The following is a 19,173-nucleotide window of genomic DNA, read 5'->3' on the forward strand; positions in this document are numbered from 1 at the left end:
GTCTACTGTCATAGGATAAGCCAAAGGGAAGTTGATTGTACTTTCATTCCAGTTCTACTGACTATGTATTATATATACTCTCCCCAAGGGAAGGTGAATATTTATTTGATTTCCAGTATTACTGTGTGTTTTCAACATTTCTGTGCATTCATTAGTATGAAAGTGTGGAGCTACTTTATAGGAGGCTACCAGGCTGCTGACACTTTAAACTTGATTGTTTTACAAATCATAAATAACAACGTAGGCATGAAGCAATGCTTAATAATCAGTATTTTGGGGGTGCAGTGGCTCATGCCTATAATCCCAACACTTTGGGAGGCCAAGACGGGGAGATCACCTGGGGTCAGGAGTTCAAGACCAGTCTGGCCAACATGGTGAAACCCCATCTCTACTAAAATTACAAAAATTAGGCAGGTGTAATGCTGGATGCCTGTAATCCCAGCTACTTGGGAGGTTGAGGATGGAGAATTGCTTAAACCCAGGAGGTGGGGGTTGCAGTGAGCCAAGATCATGCCACTGCACTTCAGCCTGGGTGACAGAGCAAGGCTCCATCTCAAAATAATAATAATATTAATAATCAGTATTTTTTAATTATCTGAATGTTTTCTTTATACAATACTATACTCTCTACAAAAATTTAAAACTTAAAGAGAAATAAGGATAACTATAAAAACAAGATGAAACACAATGAACTGTTTCAGTTCAGTCATTTAAAATTCACGTATCCAGAAAAAGTAGGAAAGAGAGGGAGAATAATAGTATGTTTTTAAACTTTGGGATGAATGATAACACCCCATTTCTAGGAAAGCCTATGAAGTTGAGATACAACTGTAAAGTAAGGAAGGGAGAAAGTAGATAAATAATAAGAAGGCAGAAAATCCAAAGAGAAGAGAACAAGAAGACTACAAAAGATGGCTGGAAATGAGTAGCAATTAGCACAAAGTTAAATGGCATAGTCTCATTTTATTCCAACTATCAACTATCTTTAACATATCTGAGTAGATGAAGCAAAATAGAAATGAGTTTCTATTGTTATCAAATTGTAACCAAAGTAGCTATGCCTGATACAAAATATTCTGACATTTACAAGCATTCTTTGCATTAAGAAAAGTCAAAAAATGTACACTGGCATCTATTAATGATCTCATTACAAAATGTTAAGAGTACTCAGTAAAGCTACTCCCTTGGATTTCATAAACTGAAACTATGAGTATAATGAAGTGGGGCAAGTTTGGTTTGTAAACCTCAGTGAATTAGAAGATCAGGGAAGCAAGAGAGAAGAAATCTGCAAATGACAACAGAGGAAACTGTGTGCTGCTCCTATAGCCATCCTCAGCTTCTCAACCACCCATGAGACTCTAGTTAAAAAAGATAACAGCTACAAGGTTCATAAGAAGAATTAAAAATTCTCAGGAGGATACTAGGTGTAGGCAATATTCCTTTATGAAAGAAGTAAAGGAGGAGAGGTGACAGGAAAAATCCAATTTGTTGTCTTGATTTTCCTAAGAGCACTCCCTGAGACTGCCCAATTCCCGGGTGACATATACATGCCCAAAGGAATCAAATGCTACTGCTTTTATTTCCTGGGATCCTTCAGCCTCTCCAGGTAAAAAGAAAAGAACACCTCTACAGTATTACAAATGATTTCCTCAAGGAAAGCTAAAGAAGGTTGGAGTCTCAGTGAACGTGAAAGTCAACCACGCTAAAAAAAATTCAAGACTGAGCCACAAGGAAGACTTTCTTTCATGAATCCTAAGAAGAAAAAGTCACATTCTTGATGTTTGCTGAGACTCTCAGGCATAGGTGAAACTATTAGAAGAAATACTCACAGCAAAAATACTACATGGGGCTGGGCACAGTGGCTTACACCTATAATCGCAGTATTTTGGGAGGCTGGGGTGGGAGGATTGCTTAAACTCAGGAGTTTGAGACCAGCCTGGGCAACATGGTGAAACCCCATCTCTACAAAAAATACAAAATTTAGCCAAGCATGATAGCATGCGCTGTAGTCCCAGCTACTTGGGAGCTGAGGTGGGAGGATCACTTAAGCCCAGAAGGTTGAGACTGCAGTGAACCATGACTGCACCACTGCACTCCAGCCCAACCAACAGAGTGAGATCCTGCCAAGAAAAAAGAGAAGAGAAGAGAAGAGAAGAGAAGAGAAGAGAAGAGAAGAGAAGAGAAGAGAAGAGAAGAGACAGACAGAAAGACAAAGACGAGAGGAGAGGAGAGGAGAGGAGAGGAGAGGAGAGGAGAGGAGAGGAGAGGAGAGGAAAGGAAAGAAAAGACTACATGGGTTCAAAGTAGGAAAGGATTTCCCCCCCACACATCCTACTATAAGAATTTCCACCTGAAAAGACATGAGATAGGAGCAACTGTAGTGCTTCAATTTTAGTTGATAGTAGAAAGTAGAAATAGGAAATAAATGTCCCTAATGATAGAGGCAATCAAGATGACATTTCTACGATCCATGAAAGATTATACATCTGTTCCACTTGAGGTCAATCTTCCTGGTGACTCCTTATGGATGCTATCCAAAGAGCTGCTATAATTTAGAAAGCGATTCCATGATCACCTTTATAACTTCAAAACTTAAAATGTAAAATAGACCTTCAACCTGATATTAATTCATTCATATTTTTATTCATATTCAACAAATATTTTTTGAGTGACTGTTTTGTGCCAAGTACTATTCTAGCTGCTTAAAATACACTAATGATTAAAGGAGACAAATATTCTCATCCTCATGGAACTGAAATATAATAATAAATGTTCCATATACTGTGATAGAAATGTTTGACTGCAATAGGTGCTATGGGGGAAAAAAGTGGAGCATGCAAGGGAGAGACATAGTGAGCCCAAATAACATAGGAATGGGCAATAAGCAAGCTTCATGGAGAAGGTGAGATCTGAGCACAGGCCTAAGGAAGACAAGAAAGAGAGCTACATAGATATACTAGGTAAAAAGCTTTCTGGGTAGAAGGAATGGTCAGTACAAAGGCATCTAAGGTAAGAGCATGCTTGGCGTATTCAAGAAATGGCAAGAAGCTAGAGAGGCTCAAACACAGGGAAGCAGGGGAGAGTAGTGGGAGGTGAGGCCAAAGAAGCAATGAGAAACAAGCAAGCCATTGATACCACTTTGGCTTCTAAGTAAAGCACAGGATCCTACAAGGTTTAGAGCAAAGAAATGACACACTCTAACTTAGGTTTTTTGTTGTTGTTGTTTCCGTCCAGCTTTACGGAAGTGTAACTGCCAAAAAAGATTATATATATTCAAGGTGCAAAACTTGATTGTTTGATATCCATATACACTATGAAATGACTACCACAACCAAGTTAATTAACACACCCATCACCACACTTGGTTATCTACTTATTAAACAAGTATTGTGTTTACTTTCAAGTCTAATGCATAGTCAGTGGGACTATGCATTAAACTATATAGCTTCTGCCCAGCAAAGGAAACAATCAACAGAGTGAAGAGACAACCTATAGAATGGCAGAAAATATTTACAAACTATTCATCAATAAGGGACTAATATCCAGAATACACAAGGAACTCAAACAATTCAACAGCAAATAAAAAAACCCAAATGATCCCAATAAAAAGTAATGTTTACTTTCAAGTCCTATCAAGTATGCTAGGATATCTTCGAGGGAAAAATCTACTTTAAATAGTGACATTTGTGTGTGTGTGTTGGTAGCACATTCTTAGAATTCATAACAAAATTAATTCAATAGTCAAGTGCTAGGTGTGCACATATGGTCCCAGCTACTCCTGAGGCTGAGGGAGGAGGATTACTTGAGCCTAGGAGTTCAAGTCCAGACTGGGCAATATAGTGAGAGCCCATCTTTAACAAATGAATAAAAAAATAATTAATTCTGTTATCTTGGGAAGAATTTTCCAGAGATCTTCTCTTTTGTAGCAATGGCAAGAAGGCAGTGGAGCTTTACCTCCTCTTTTTCTCTCGACATGGTGATTCCTCTGATGGATCTGGGCAAATTATTTTGACAACTTCTGTAAAGCATTCACCATTCCAGGTGCCATTAGAAACATTTGTGATTCATGGGAATAGGTCAGTATGTCACAGGAATTTGGAAGAAGTTGATTCCAATCCTCATGGATGACTTTGATGAGTTCATTATAAAATGACAACAAAGGATTTAGGATATTACATAAATGTAGTTGATAAACCAGCAGCGGAGTCTGAGACAACTGACATCAGTTTTAAAACAAATTGTACTCCGGGGAGGCGGAGGTTGCAGTGAGCCAATATCGCGCCACTGCACTCCAGCCCGGACAACAGTGCAAGACCCTGTCTCAAAAAAAAAAAAAAAAAAAAAAAAAAAAAGAGATTGTACTGTGGGTAAAATGGTATCAAACAGCATGGCCTGGTACAGAGAAATCTTTCATGAAGGTAAGAGTCAACTGATGGAGCAAACTTCATCATTGTCATCTTAAGAAACTATGTCCATATGTAGAAGAATGAAAATAGACTCCTCTTATTGTATTAAAAAATCAACTAAAAATGGATTAAAAACTCAAACATAAGACCTGAAACTACAAAACTACTAGAAAAAACATATGGGAGATCCTTCAGGACAAAGATTTTATGGCTAAAACCTCAAAAGCACAGGCAACAAAAACAAAAATAAATCAATGAGACTATGCATTAAACTATATAGCTTCTGCCCAGCAAAGGAAACAATCAACAGAGTGAAGAGACAACCTGTAGAATGGGAGAAAATATTTACAAACTATTCATCAAACAAGGGACTAATATACAAGGAACTCAAACAATTCAACAGCAAAAAAAAAAAAAAAAAAAAAAACCCAAATGATCCCAATAAAAAGTAGGCAAAGGACATAAGTAGACATTTCTCTAAAAAAGACATACAAATGGCAAACAAGTATATTTTAAAATGCTCAACATCACAAATCAGGGAAATGCAAATCAAAGGGACAAGGAGATATCATCTCACCACAGTTAGAATGGCTAGTAGCAAAAAGACAAAAAAAAAAAATAACAAACGATGGGGAGGATGTGGATAAAAAAGAACTCTTACATACTGTTGGTGGGAATGTTAATTAGTACAGTTATTATGAAAAATAGTATGGCAATTTCTCAAAAAAACTAAAAATAAGCCAGGCACAGTGGCATACACCTGTATGTAGTCCCAGCTACTCAAGAGGATGAAGTGGGAGGACTGCTTGAGACCAAGAGTTCAAAACTAGCCTGGGCAACATCCCAAGAGTCTATATCCTTAAAAAAAAAGTCTGAAAACAAAGCTACCACATGATCCAGCAATCCCACCACAGAGACTTATCCAAAGGAAAGAAAAGCAGTATATCAAAGGGGTACCTGTACTGTCATATGTATTAGAGTACTATTCAACAATAACCAAGATACAGAATCAACCTAAGTGTCCAATAATGGATAAATGGATAAAGAAAATATGGTATAAGCCAGATGCTACCACACCTAAAGTCCTAGCTATTTAGGAGGCTGAGGCAGGAGAATTGTTTGAGCCCAGGAGTTCTAGGCTATCCTGAGCAACACAGCAACACACTGTCTCTAAAAAAATAAAAGAGTATGTGATGTCTGTGTGTATATATATACATATACACCCACATACAGACACATAATGGAATACTATCTAGCGATAAAAAGAATGAAATCCTGTCATTTGTAGCAATGTAAATAAAACTGGAGGTCATTATGTTAAGTTAAATAAGCCAGGCGCTGAAAGACAAATATCCTATGTTCTCACTCACACGTGAGAGCTAAAAAAGCAGATCTCACAGGGGTAGAGAGTAGAATGGTGGTTACTAGTGGTAGTGTGGAGGGTGGTATTGAAGAGAGGTAGATTAATGGGTATAAACATATAGCTAGATAGAAGATATAAGTTCTAGAGTTCAATAGCACAGTAGGGTGACTACAGTTAACAACAATATATTTTATATTTCAAAATAGCCAGAAGATTTGAAATGTTCCCAATAGAAAGAAATGCTAAATATTCAAGGTGACCAGTATCTTCAATACCCTGATTTTATGATTACACATATTTTATGCATGTATCAAAATATCACATGCCTCATAAATGTATATATAAGTATGTAAAATTATTATGTATCCATTTTTTAGGGAACAAAAAAGAAATTGCCATGGCTAACGCAACCTTCAGCCGCCACCACCCTGATCAGTCAGCAGCCATCAACATCAAGGCAAGACTCTCCACTAGCAAAAAGGTTATGACTCACAGAAGGCTCAGATGATTATTAGCATTTTTTGGCAATAAAGCAAATTAAGGTATGTGCATTTTTTGACATAATGCTCCCACAACTTAATGGACTACACTATAGTATAAACATAACATTTAAACATACTGAGAAGCCAAAAAATTCGTGACTCACTTTCTTGCTTATGTAACAAAAACCCAATCTGAGTAGAAACAGAGCCCATTATAAAGGCACGGAGCTGTTTTATACAAGCCAACAGGAGGAATGAAACCAGGTCCCAAGCAGTTATGCAAATCAATCTGGATATAAACTAGATACTCAGAAGGGGTCATCAGCAAGATAATTTAATGAAGAGACTACAGAAATGTGTGCAGGTTAACAGATCCCAAAAGGTATGATGAGGCACCAAGAGCAAGCAAGAGTAGAAAACGAATATTATGTCTTAGCTAAAAGGTCAAGTGGAGAGAATGTCACCATAGTCCAACAAGAGCCACAGCCATGAGAGAGGGCCCACCCAACAGGCACTGCGGCTGCTGAAAAATGAAACCACTGCCAAAAATGCAGTGGAGCAGAGGAAGCAGAGGAAATAAATATCTTGACTGCTTTCTTCTCTCATTCCCTTAATCTCCTGCGGGTGCACCTACTGTCCAAACCCAACCAGAAGCCAGAAGGCAAAGGAGCACAGATCCACAGAAGTCAGCCTCCCAAGGCACACAGCAAAACGGAGAACAGAGGAGAATGGATCAGTGAGGGAAGAAGGGTGCAAAAGAAAGAAAAACCAGCACAAAATGGAAACATGTTACCACTCTGTAATAATCCAAAAATCACTAATTCACGAGCACGGTCTTTCCCAGGAACACATTCCCTGTAATATACAAAGTATGCATCTATACAGAAAATTAGGAAGATAAAAAAAGGATGGTTAATAAAAGAATAAAAATACAAATTTTAATAGAAAACTCTGTACGCTTAGTAATAACTTACGAGTTGCTTTGTTACCAACTATTTTACTTTAAAACTCAAACGAGACATGACCACATTATTCTTAGCTTTTCTAATTCAACTCTGAATACTAAAATAATATTGAGGCATATGATATACTGTGACAATATTTAACAATTTTGAAAGATCCTAACACCATTAAACACCACTGATACATCTCAATAATAAAAACGTATCAGTGCAAAGCAAAATTTTCTCCTCCAAAGCTGTAATAAATATAATTGAAACTGGATACCTATACCTACTTTTATGACACTTTTATATCCTTTGATTTGTCCATGATAACAAATTATGATACATTAATGCTTTTGGGAAAAGTTTACATAAAAACAAAGATAGTTACACATTAATTTCATAAAAGCTAAAAACATAGAGACTTAAAACATAGACAATAGCAAAGCACACTACATTTCCAATAGCTTACCAACCGAGAAATCTACAGATCCAGAAGGTAAAATATGAGCCTTGATGAGGTCCTTCCAAGTTTTCAAGGACAAAAACTTCCTGAACTGAAGAGTTATCTAAAGAACTTATTTGCCAAATTGCTGTTAGATTCCTTTTAAAAATTGTTTTTTTAAAAAACAGTCCTGCAGCTCAATTTTTAAGAGTGAGAAATTTAATTTTATGTGCCTCTTGAAGAACAGAATTGTGTTAGAAGACCACCAAATAATTCAAGGCTGACAGTAGGGCAAAAGAAAACTGAGGTAGAAAAGTATGTCAAAGCTACTATAGCACACATAATAACATAAACACAAAACACTAAGAAAGTGGAAATAGTGAACAGAATTCATTAGGCAACCATTGCTTTTGCTAGTTCTCAAAATATGTCTACCTAATTAATATACAATTTTATAGCTCTTTATCATATGAAGTGGGCTAATAACTACAACTAAAATATTTCACCTAAGCATTCTTATCTGGACAGTATACGTATATGGCAGTAGGAAATAAAAACCAGCTTAGAAAACCGGTTTGGAAAGTATAGAACATGCGCTATGCTACAGCCTGTGTCCTACATAACCTTTTAAATACATGACCTTTAAGTTGCTGAAGGTTGCCTCAGAATTTGGCTCAGTTTGATCGAAACATCTGTTCCCCTTGCAGGTATACTGTAAGGACTTTTTTCTCAGTTGGATTCAGAACACAGCAAGTGAGCCCTTGTCTGTCCAATCACACAGACCCCAACACTTGTAAATCAAGTTCTGGGAGGACAACAGCAGGTCCACATTCCGTCACCCTTTCTCAGCCAGCTAGGCCAACTGACTGCTGTGAGAACTGCTCTTATCATGTCATCAAATCAAAACATGTTGAGATGAGGGACTATAAGAGGCATCTGCAGAATTCCCAAAATGTAGTGACTTTGGAACATTGACAGATGCATCTGTCATTTTATACCTTCAACTAACCTGATGTCCACTGGCCCGACACAGTAAAGCTGTCCAAGATCGATTCCAATTCTTTCACGTTATTTTCACATGTCTCTACTAGGAAGGCCTGGTGCTTCTTAGCCTTTTAATTAAGAAAAAAATTACACATAATAAGGTCACGTATTATAAGAGGGGCAGATTTTTAGTGTGAACATATATAACACAAGTATAAACAAGATAATGATTCCATTCAAATATATTATTAATAAACCATCTTTCTCTCTTAATCCTACTTTTTACTTGGCTTAATGTAACACTGTACAAGGTCTTATTAACAATTTACTGAGGAGTTAGTGCTGGCACTATTCTAAGTGTTTTATATACAGTGATTCATTTTATCCTCACAATAACCCTATCATGGAAAGGCTATTATTATCCCAATTTTAGAGATAAGAAAACTGAGACAGAGGAATTATGGAACACTGAAAAAATCATGACTACAGTCATATGGCAAGTTGCCAGACGGCAGTCAAAAGCGAAGACAGTTAAGACCAATTTGAAGTTACTGCAGCAGTCAAGTGATAGTAGCTTGGTCTAGGGTATTGACAGTGAAAGGAGAGAAGGGGTAGGGAATGGAAGCAGTGGACAGAGACTTAGAAGGTAGAATGGCCAGACTTTAGTAAAATTGCATTGGGTTAGACCACACTGATTGGACTGGACTGAACTGGATTGGATTGGATGAGAATAAGGGAAGTACTGAGAAAAAGAAGAGTTGACACTGATTCCAAGGTTTTAAGTTAGATGAACTGGGTGGACTTCAGTAGTTGAATCAGAATAATGATGGTAGAGGGGGTCTTGTTTTGGCTATTTTTGTTTGTTTACTTGCTTGCTTCTTTTTGGCAGGAGGTATGATTCATTAATTCTGTTTTAACCATATTCCACTAGAGATACCTAAGACACTCTGCACCAGCACAATGCCTGTCAAGTAACAGGTCCCAAATAAATATATTTGAATGAACAAATGACAAATAAAGTAGAAAAATATGGGAGGTGGCTGAATATAATTGGCGTAAATGTTAGAAGTAGGGTCAGGTATAAGTTTGGGAATCATCTATAGACACTGTCTGAAACTTGCCTTAAAGTGTTTGATGGGAAATGAAAAGAGCCTAGGACAAGTCTTACGGAACTCCAGCAATTTAATAGACAGAAAAGAAGTCAGCAAACAACACTAAAAAAAGAAAAAGAAAAACAGAAGGGGATAACGTCATGAAAACCAAGATGTGGAAACATTTCAAGAAGTTCAAGAAGAAAGTTGTCAATCATGCCAATTCAAGCAAAATGGAGACTAAAAACTGGATCTTGGGGTTGGAAGTAATTGGTGACCTTGGTGAAATGTTTCACTGTGTTATAATAATTATAACACAGACTGGAATAAGTTAAAGGAGTAAGCCTGAATTTTTTTCTTGACTGAGAGATGAGTAAATAGAAACAGGAAGTTTAGACAACTCTTTCTTGGTAAGAAGGAATATGAGATAAAGGGCAGTAGTTGGAAAGGAGGGAAGGGTCAGAGATGAGTTTTGTCTTTATTTAATATATGAGAAACTTAAGCACATTTAAAAGTTGATGTGAAAGGTATGTTTATAGATACAGAAAAAATGGAAGAATAGATATTATAAAACAAACTTACATCCTTAAAATATGTAAAATTAATTGATGTTTGTTTAGATGTCAGCTCAATTATCACTTCCTCAGAAAAACTGTCCTTTACCTACCTGACTATATCAATTCTCTCTCTATCACATTCACCTCAGCACTTATCACAATTATGATTCACTTTTATTTGAGTTGGTCTTTTATTAATGTGTCCATCTCATGGAATTTAGGCTCCATGAAGGGAGTAAATGTCTCTTTTTTTTTTTTTTTTTGTCCTCACCAGTACATCCCCAGTGTTTCCCCTAAGCAATACCTAGTTTCTAAAATAAGTGTTAAGTAGTTAAATTAATTATAGCATGTTATCAGCAGAAAAATCAATTAGGATTCATCCACACAGACTTTAAATAGGAGGATGCTCTTCATCAATGAAAAGATATCTAAGTTATCTTGTTCAGCTAAAAATAAAAAGGGAAGTAGGTTGACAATATGCTTAATATGATGCCATATGTGTGAAGTGTGTGTGTGTACCTATTTGTAAATGCAGAGAGAATCTCTACACAGAATCTTTTTTTTTTTTTTTTTTGAGACGGAGTCTCGTCCTGTCACCCAGGCTGGAGTGCGGTGGCATGATCTCAACTCACTGCAACCTCCGCCTCCTGGGTTCAAGTGATTCTCCTGCCTCAGCCTCCCAAGTAGCTGGGAGTACAGGTACCCACCACCACGCCCAATTAATTTTTGTATTTTTAGTAGAGAAGGGGTTTCACCATGTTGACCAGGCTGGTCTTGAACTCGTGACCTCAAGTGATCTACCCGCCTCAGCCTCCAAAAGTGCTGGGATTACAGGGGTGAGCCACCAGGCCCAGCCCAGAATCATTTTTAAAAGTAGTCATTATGGTTGCCCCTGAGAAGAGAATCTGGGTGGTTAAAAGAAAGATTTCATTTTTCACTGTAGAACTTTTTTCTATCTTTGAAATCCTGTATCATATGCATCTATTATCTATTCATCAAAAAGTTAGATTTTTAAAAAAGAGTAAAAAGTAAATAAGCCAACAAACAAAAAATGACTTGTCTTTTTTTTTTCTGAGACAAAGTCTTGCTCTGTCACGCAGGTTATAGTGCAGTGGCACAATATCGGCTCACTGCAACCTCCACCCCCTGGGTTCAAGTGATTCTTGTGCCTCAGCCTCCTGAACAGCTGAGACTACAGGTGTGCGCCACCACACCCAGCTAACTTTTGTGTTTTCAGAAGAGACAGTGTTTCACCATATTGGCCAAGCTGGTCTCAAACTCCTGGCCTCAAGTGATCCACCCACCTTGGTCTCCCAAAGTGTTGAGATTACAGGCGTGAGCCACCACACCTGGCCAAAAACTCACTTTACCATGGCAGATAGACACGTGGGCTGTTATTGTGATATAAAACACTCAAGAAGTCCAGATGGAGACTTCTGGAAATTAGCAAAGCAGAGACTCACAGGTCAATGTAAGGCTGGGTGCAATGGCTCACTCTTGTAATCCCAGCACTTTGGGAGGCCAAGGCAAGAGGATCAAGCCCAGGAGTTCAAGGTGAGCCTGGGCAACATAGTGAGATCCCATCTCTACAAAAAAAACAAAAAATCAGACAGGCATGGTGGCACATGCCCATAGGCCCCAATTACTCAAGAGGTTGAGGTGGGAAGATTGCTTGAGCCCAAAAAGTCAAAGCTGCAATGAGCATGACTGCGCCACTGCACTCCAGCCTGGGCAACAGAGCAAGACCTTGTCTCAAAAATAAAATAAATATAATACAACATAAATAAGTCTAAATAAAATATATTCTTGCTAATGGCAATCAAAGTTTACCTTAAAAAAAATAGTATTTATAAAGCACCAAGTTTATATATACATATAAAACATATATTTATAGGTGTTTTTAACTATTAAATATTTAAATATTCTATTAAATTATTTAAGTATATTATGCTCAGAGTAAAAAAATATCAAATAGAGAAAAATAAAAGGTAACTCGAGTTTTATTCAGTGTGTTTTATAATTATAGGATATATCTATATATAATTTTTTAATTCAAATGGGATCATAATATACACACTATTATATTACTTTCTTTTCCATTCACAGTATGTTTCACATCTCTCCACGTCACAAACTTTTTTAGCTGTATAGTACTCCACTGGTCAGATATACCATAAATTAACTTAACCAGTCCCCTCTACTGCTAACATTTTTTAGGTTTTTGGCAGTTTTTTTGCTATTAGTGACAACACTACAATATACAATCTTATATATGCTCTTTTTATTTTTTGCATGCACATTAAGTATATCTACTCTATAAATTCCTAGAAATAGATTTGATGAGGCAAAGGCAAACATACTGTTTTCAGACAATTGTTAACAAATTACTCTCTAATCAGTTATACCAATGGATACTACCATGAATGGTATGAGTACCTATTTCCCAATATCTATCCAATAGTAGGCATTACCAACTTATTTAATGTACATTTACTTCATTTTAATTAAGATTAGCATCCTGGCTGGGCGCGGTGGCTCAAGCCTGTAATCCCAGCACTTTGGGAGGCCGAGACGGGCGTATCACGAGGTCAGGAAATCGAGACCATCCTGGCTAACATAGTGAAACCCCGTCTCTACTAAAAAATACAAAAAACTAGCCGGGCGAGGTGGCAGGCGCCTGTAGTTCCAGCTACTCGGGAGGCTGAGGCAGGAGAATGGCGTAAACCTGGGAGGCGGAGCTTGCAGTGAGCTGAGATCCGGCCACCACTGCACTCCAGCCTGGGGGACAGAACGAGACTCCGTCTCAAAAAAAAAAAAAGATTAGCATCCTTTCATGTTCACTAGCCATCTATATTTTCTTCTGTGCATTGCCTGTTCATATCATGTGCCCATTTTTATATTATATCATTCATTTCTTCCTTAGTGATTTATAAAAGCACTCTGTAACTTATAAAAGCAATCTTTTTGTTACATATTGCAAATCATTTTTTCTCATTTCTATTTGCCATCTTAAAACAAAATTAAATTTTTCAAGCGATAAATATATTTATATTATATATATTTTATATAAATATATTTATATAATACATATTCTTAAAACAAAATCATATTTTTCAAGTGATCGAGTGTGCAAATCAATAGCATGCTTTAGGACTTCTGAGTTTTGTGTCATATTTTCCTTTTACTCCAAAATGACAGAACAATTCCATTTTTCTTCCAGCGCTTTTTCATTTTCCTCTTTTATGGCTCTTTGATCAATCTAAAATTTGTTTAGTATAAGCAATGCGTCAGGGATTTAGTCATATTATTTATCATTATAATATAACAAGTTGTCTAGAAACTATTTGTGAGATAATCTATCTCTAAACATTGATCTGGCATACCAACATTATCATATATCAAATTCTCATACATACTGATAGTCATTTTTGAACTCTTTACTCTGTTTCATTGCTTTCTCCATTATTTTGTCAGTAACAAACTCTTAATTGTGGTAACTTTAAATATTTTTTTAAACTTGACTGAGACATAATTGACATAACATACAACTCACCCAATTAAAGTGTTTAATTTAATGTGTTTAGTATTTTCACGGGGCTGTACAACCATAACCACAATCTAAATTTAGAATAGTGTTGTCCCTACGAAAAGATGTGCCACACCCACTGACTCTCACTCCCCATTCTCCCACCACTACCCCCAAGGCCTAAAGAATCACCATTCTCATTTTTTTTGTTTTTCTTGTTTTGAGACGGAGTTTCCCTCTGTTGCCCAGGCTGAAGTCAATTCATTCTTCGGTGTTTGAATGTGGATATCCAGTTCCCTCAGCACCATGTGTTGAAAAATACGATTCTTTCTCCCACTGAATTGACCTGACACCCTTTTTGAAAACCAACTAGCCGGGCGTGGTGGCTCACGCCTGTAATCCCAGCACTTTGGGAGGCCGAGGCGGGTGGATCATGAGGTCAGGAGATCGAGACCATCCTTGCTAACACGGTGAAACCCCGTCTCTACTAAAAATACAAAAAAAAATTAGCCGGGCTTGGTGGCGGGGGCCTGTAGTCCCAGCTACTCGGGAGGCTGAGGCAGGAGAATGGCGTGAACCCGGGAGGCGGAGCTTGCAGTGAGCCGAGATCAGGCCACTGCACTCCAGCCTGGGAGACAGAGCAAGACTCTGTCTCAAAAAAAAAAAAAAAGAAAAGAAAACCAATTAAACATAATCGTGAGGGATTTTTTTCTAGATTCTCAATTCTGGTCCATTGATATATATGTAAATCATTATGCTAGTACCATACTATCTTGACTACTGTAGTTTTGTGGTTAGCTTTAAAATTGGAGCATGTTACTACTCTAACTTTATTCTTCTTTTTCAAGATTATTTTGGCTATTCAAAGTCCTTTATACTTCTTCTGAGACTGAGTGTCACTGTCACCCAGGCTAGAGTGCAGTAGTGTGATCTTCACTCACTGCAACCTCCAGCTCCTGGATTCAAGTGATTCTCATGCCTCAGCCTCCTGCGTAGCTGGAACTACAGACACGTGCCATCGCACCTGGCTAATTTTCGTATTTTTAATAGAGACAGGGTTTCACCATGTTGGCCAGGCTGGTCTCAAACTCCAGACCTCAACTGATCCACCTGCCCTCCCAAAGTGCTGGGATTACAGGCATGAGCCACTGTGCTGGGCCCCCTTATATTTCCATTATGTATTTTAGAATCTACTTGTTAATTTCTGCAAAAAGACAACTAAAAGTTCATTGGTGTTACGGGGGTAAACATAGCTCTCTTCCAAAAAGTCAACTGAGATTTTGATGGAGATTGCATTAAACCATCAATTTGGGGAGTACTAACATCTTACCAGTATTAACTATTACATGAACGTGAGAAATTTTTCATTTCAACCTTGTTTAATTTCTTTCCGTGATAAATTGCACTTTTTCAGCAGACAACTTTTATGCGTCTTTTGTCAAATTATTCCTAAGTATTACATTCTTTATTATTTTATTGTCAATAGAATTGTTTCCTTAATTTTATTTTTGGATTGCTCATTGCTAGTTACAGAAATACAACTGCTTTCCTAAATGGATCTTGTATTGTATCCTACAACTCTGCTAAACTAATTTATTAGCTCTAATAATTTTCTGTATGTATGTGGATTCCTTAGGATTTTCTAATATATCCAGGATTACATCATCTGCAAATAGACAATTTACTTCTTCCTTTCCAAAACCGATGCCTTTCATTTCTTTTTCTTGCCTAACATCATTAGCTAGAACCTCCAGTAAAATGTTGAAGAGAGATGGTGAGAGTGTGTATCCTTGTCTTATTCCTAATCTTATGGTGAAAGTATTCAGTCTTTCACCATTAACTGTGATGTCAGATGTAGGTTTTCCATAGATGCTCTTCATGAGGATGAGGAGGAAGTTTCCTTCTGTTCTTAGTTTGTTGAGCATTTTTATCATAAAAGGATGCTGCATTTTATCAAAAGTTTTTCTGTGTCTATTGAGATCATTTGGCTTCAATCATTTTTTTTTATTATATTTTAAGTTCCAGGGTACGTGTGCACAACATACAGGTTTGTTACATATGTATACATGTGCCATGTTGGTGTGCTGCACCAATTAACTCGTCATTTACATTAGGTATATCTCCTAATGCTATCCCTCCCCCTCCACCCCACAACAGGCCCCAGTATGTGATGTTCCCCTTCCTGCGTCCAAGTGTTCTCATTGTTCAGTTCCCACCTGTAAGTGAGAACATGCAGTGTTTGGTTTTCTGTCCTTGAGATAGTTGGCTGAGAACGATGGTTCCCAACTTCATCCGTGTCCCTGCAAAGGACATGAACTCATCCTTTTTTATGGCTGCATAGTATTCCATGGTGTATATATGCCACATTTTCTTAATCCAGTCTATCATTGATGGACATTTGGGTTGGTTCCAAATCTTTGCTATTGTGAATAGTGCCGCAATAAACATACATGTGCATGTGTCTTTACAGCATTTATAATCCTTTGGGTATATACCCAGTAATGGAATGACTGGATCAAATGGTATTTCTAGTTCTAGATCCCTGAGGAATTGCCACACTGTCTTCCACAATGGTTGAACTAGTTCACAGTCCCACCAACAGTGTAAAAGTGTTCCTATTTCTCCACATCCTCTCCAGCACCTGTTGTTTCCTGACTTTTTAATGATCACCATTCTAAATGGTGTGAGATGGTATCTCGTTGTGGTTTTGATTTGCATTTTTCTGATGGCCAGTGATGACAAGCATTTTTTCATGTGTCCACTGGCTGTATAACTGTCTTCTTTTGAGAAGTGTCTTTTCATATCCTTTGCCCACTTGTTGATGGGGTTTTTTTTTTCCTGTAAATTTGTTTGAGTTCTTTGTAGATTCTGTATATTAGCCTTTTGTCAGATGAGTAGATTGCAAACATTTTCTCCCATTCTGTAGGTTGCCTGTTCATTCTGATGGTAGTTTCTTTTGCTGTGCAGAAGCTCTTTAGTTTAATTAGATCCCATTTGTCAATTTTGGCTTTTGTTGCCATTGCTTTTGGTGTTTTAGTCATGAAGCCCTCACTCATGAGTACGTCCTGAATGGTATTGCCTAGGTTTTCTTCTAGGACTTTTATGGTTTTAGGTCTAACATTTAAGTCTTTAATACATCCTGAATTAATTTTTGTACAAGCTGTAAGGAAGGGATCCAGTTTCAGCCTTCTACATATGGCTACCCAGTTTTCCCAGCATGATTTGTTAAACAGGGAATCCTTTCCCCATATGTTGTTTTTGTCAGGTTTGTCAAAGATCAGATAGCTGTAGATGTATGGTATTATTTCTGAGGGCTCTGTTCTGTTCCATTAGTCTGTATCTCTGTTTTGGTACCAGTACCATGCTGTTTTGGTTAATGTAGCCTTGTAGTATAGTTTGAAGTCAGGTAGGGTGATGCCTCCAGCTTTGTTCTTTTGGCTTAGGATTGACTTGGCAATGCGGACTCTTTTTTGTTCCATATGAAATTTAAAGTAGTTTTTTCCAATTCTGTGAAGAAAGTCATTGGTAGCTTGATGGTGATGGCACTGAATCTATAAATTACCTTGGGCAGTATGGCCATTTTCATGATATTGATTCTTCGTATCCATGAGCATGGAATGTTCTTCCATTTGTTTGTGTCCTCTTTTATTTCACTGAGCAGTGGTTTGTAGTTCTCCCTGAAGAGGTCCTTCACATCTCTTGTTAGTTGGATTCCTAAGTATTTTATTCTCTTTGAAGTAATTGTGAATGGGAGTTCACTCATGATTTGGCTCTCTGTTTGTCTGTTACTGGTGTATAAGAATGCTTGTGATTTTTGCACATTGATTTTGTATCCTGATTTTGTATCCTGAAGTTGCTTATCAGCTTAAGGAGATTTTGGGCTGAGACGATGGGGTTTTCTAGATATACAATCATGTCATCTGCAAACAGGGACAATTTGACTTCCTCTTTTCCTAATGGAATACCCTTTACTTCTTTCTCCTACCTGATTGTCCTGGCCTGAACTTCCAACACTATGTTGAATAGGAGTGTGACAGAGGGCATCCCTGTCTTGTACCGGTTTTCAAAGGGAATGCTTCTAGTTTTTGCCCATTCAGTATGATATTGGCTGTGGGTTTGTCATAAATAGCTCTTATTATTTTGAGATACATCCCATCAAGTCCTAATTTATTGAGAGATTTTAGCATGAAGAGCTGTTGAATTTTGTCAAAGGCCTTTTCTGCATCTATTGAGATAATCATGTGGTTTTTGTTGTTGGTTCTGTTTACATGCTGGATTATGTTTATTGATTTGCACATGTTGAACCAGCCTGGCATCCCAGGGATGAAGCCCACTTGATCATGGTGGATAAGCTTTTGATGTGTTGCTGGATTCGGTTTGCCAGTATTTTATTGAGGATTTTTGCATCGATGTTCATCGGGTATATTGGCCTAAAATTCTTTTTTTTTGTTGTGTCTCTGCTAGGCTTTGGTATCAAGATGATGCTGGCCTCATAAAATGAGTTAGGGAGGATTCCCTCTTTTTCTATTGATCGGAATAGTTTCAGAAGGAATGGTACCAGCTCCTCCTTGTACCTCTGGTAGAATTCGGCTGTGAATCTGTCTGGTCCTGGACTTTTTTTGGTTGATAGGCTATTAATTATTGCCTCAATATCAGAGCCTGTTATTGGTCTATTCAGATATTCAACTTCTTCCTGGATTAGTCTTGGGAAGGTGTATGTGTCCAGGAATTTATCCATTTCTTCTAGATTTTCTAGTTTATTTGCGTAGAGGTGTTTATGGTATTCTCTGATGATAGTTTGTATTTCTATGGGATCGGTGATGATATCCCCTCTATCATTTTTTATTGTGTCTATTTGATTCTTCTCTCTTTTCTATTAGTCTTGCTAGCAGTCTACCAATTTTGTTGATCTTTTTGAAAAAACAGCTCCTGGATTCACTGATTTTTAGACTGGCAAATTGGATAAAGAGTCAAGACACATTGTGCTGTATTCAGGAAACCCATCTCACGTGCAGAGACACACATAGGCTCAAAATAAAGGGATGGAGGAAGATCTACCAAGCAAATGGAAAACAAAAAAAGGCAGGGGTTGCTATCCTAGTCTCTGATAAAACAGACTTTAAACGAACAAAGATCAAAAGAGACAAAGAAGGCCATTACATAATGGTAAAGGGATCAATTCAACAGGAAGAGCTAACTATCCTAAATATATATGCACCCAATACAGGAGCACCCAGATTCATAAAGCAAGTTCTTAGATACTTACAAAGAGACTTAGACTCCCATACAGTAATAATGGGAGACTTTAACACCCCACTGTCAACATTAGACAGATCAACGAGACAGAAAGTTAACGCAGATATCCAGGAATTGAA

The 19,173-nt window shown here is 37.5% G+C and overlaps 1 protein-coding gene across 6 annotated transcripts in view; it reads right to left on the bottom strand.

The window, feature by feature from the left end:
• Nucleotides 1-19,173, bottom strand: part of CCDC171 (coiled-coil domain containing 171) — a 380,335-nt gene that overhangs the window by 252,968 nt on the left and 108,194 nt on the right. For all 6 annotated transcript variants that reach the window (XR_007719876.1, XM_050761632.1, XM_050761631.1 and 3 more), the window contains one exon: nucleotides 8,650-8,752. Coding sequence is in view for 5 of the 6 variants with exons in the window: in XM_050761632.1 (XP_050617589.1) it covers nucleotides 8,650-8,752 (103 nt within the window). In the remaining variant the exon portion in view is untranslated. The remainder of the gene's footprint in view (nucleotides 1-8,649; nucleotides 8,753-19,173) is intronic.

Source organism: Macaca thibetana, chromosome 15, assembly GCF_024542745.1.
Source record: "Macaca thibetana thibetana isolate TM-01 chromosome 15, ASM2454274v1, whole genome shotgun sequence".
NCBI lineage: Eukaryota > Metazoa > Chordata > Mammalia > Primates > Cercopithecidae > Macaca > Macaca thibetana.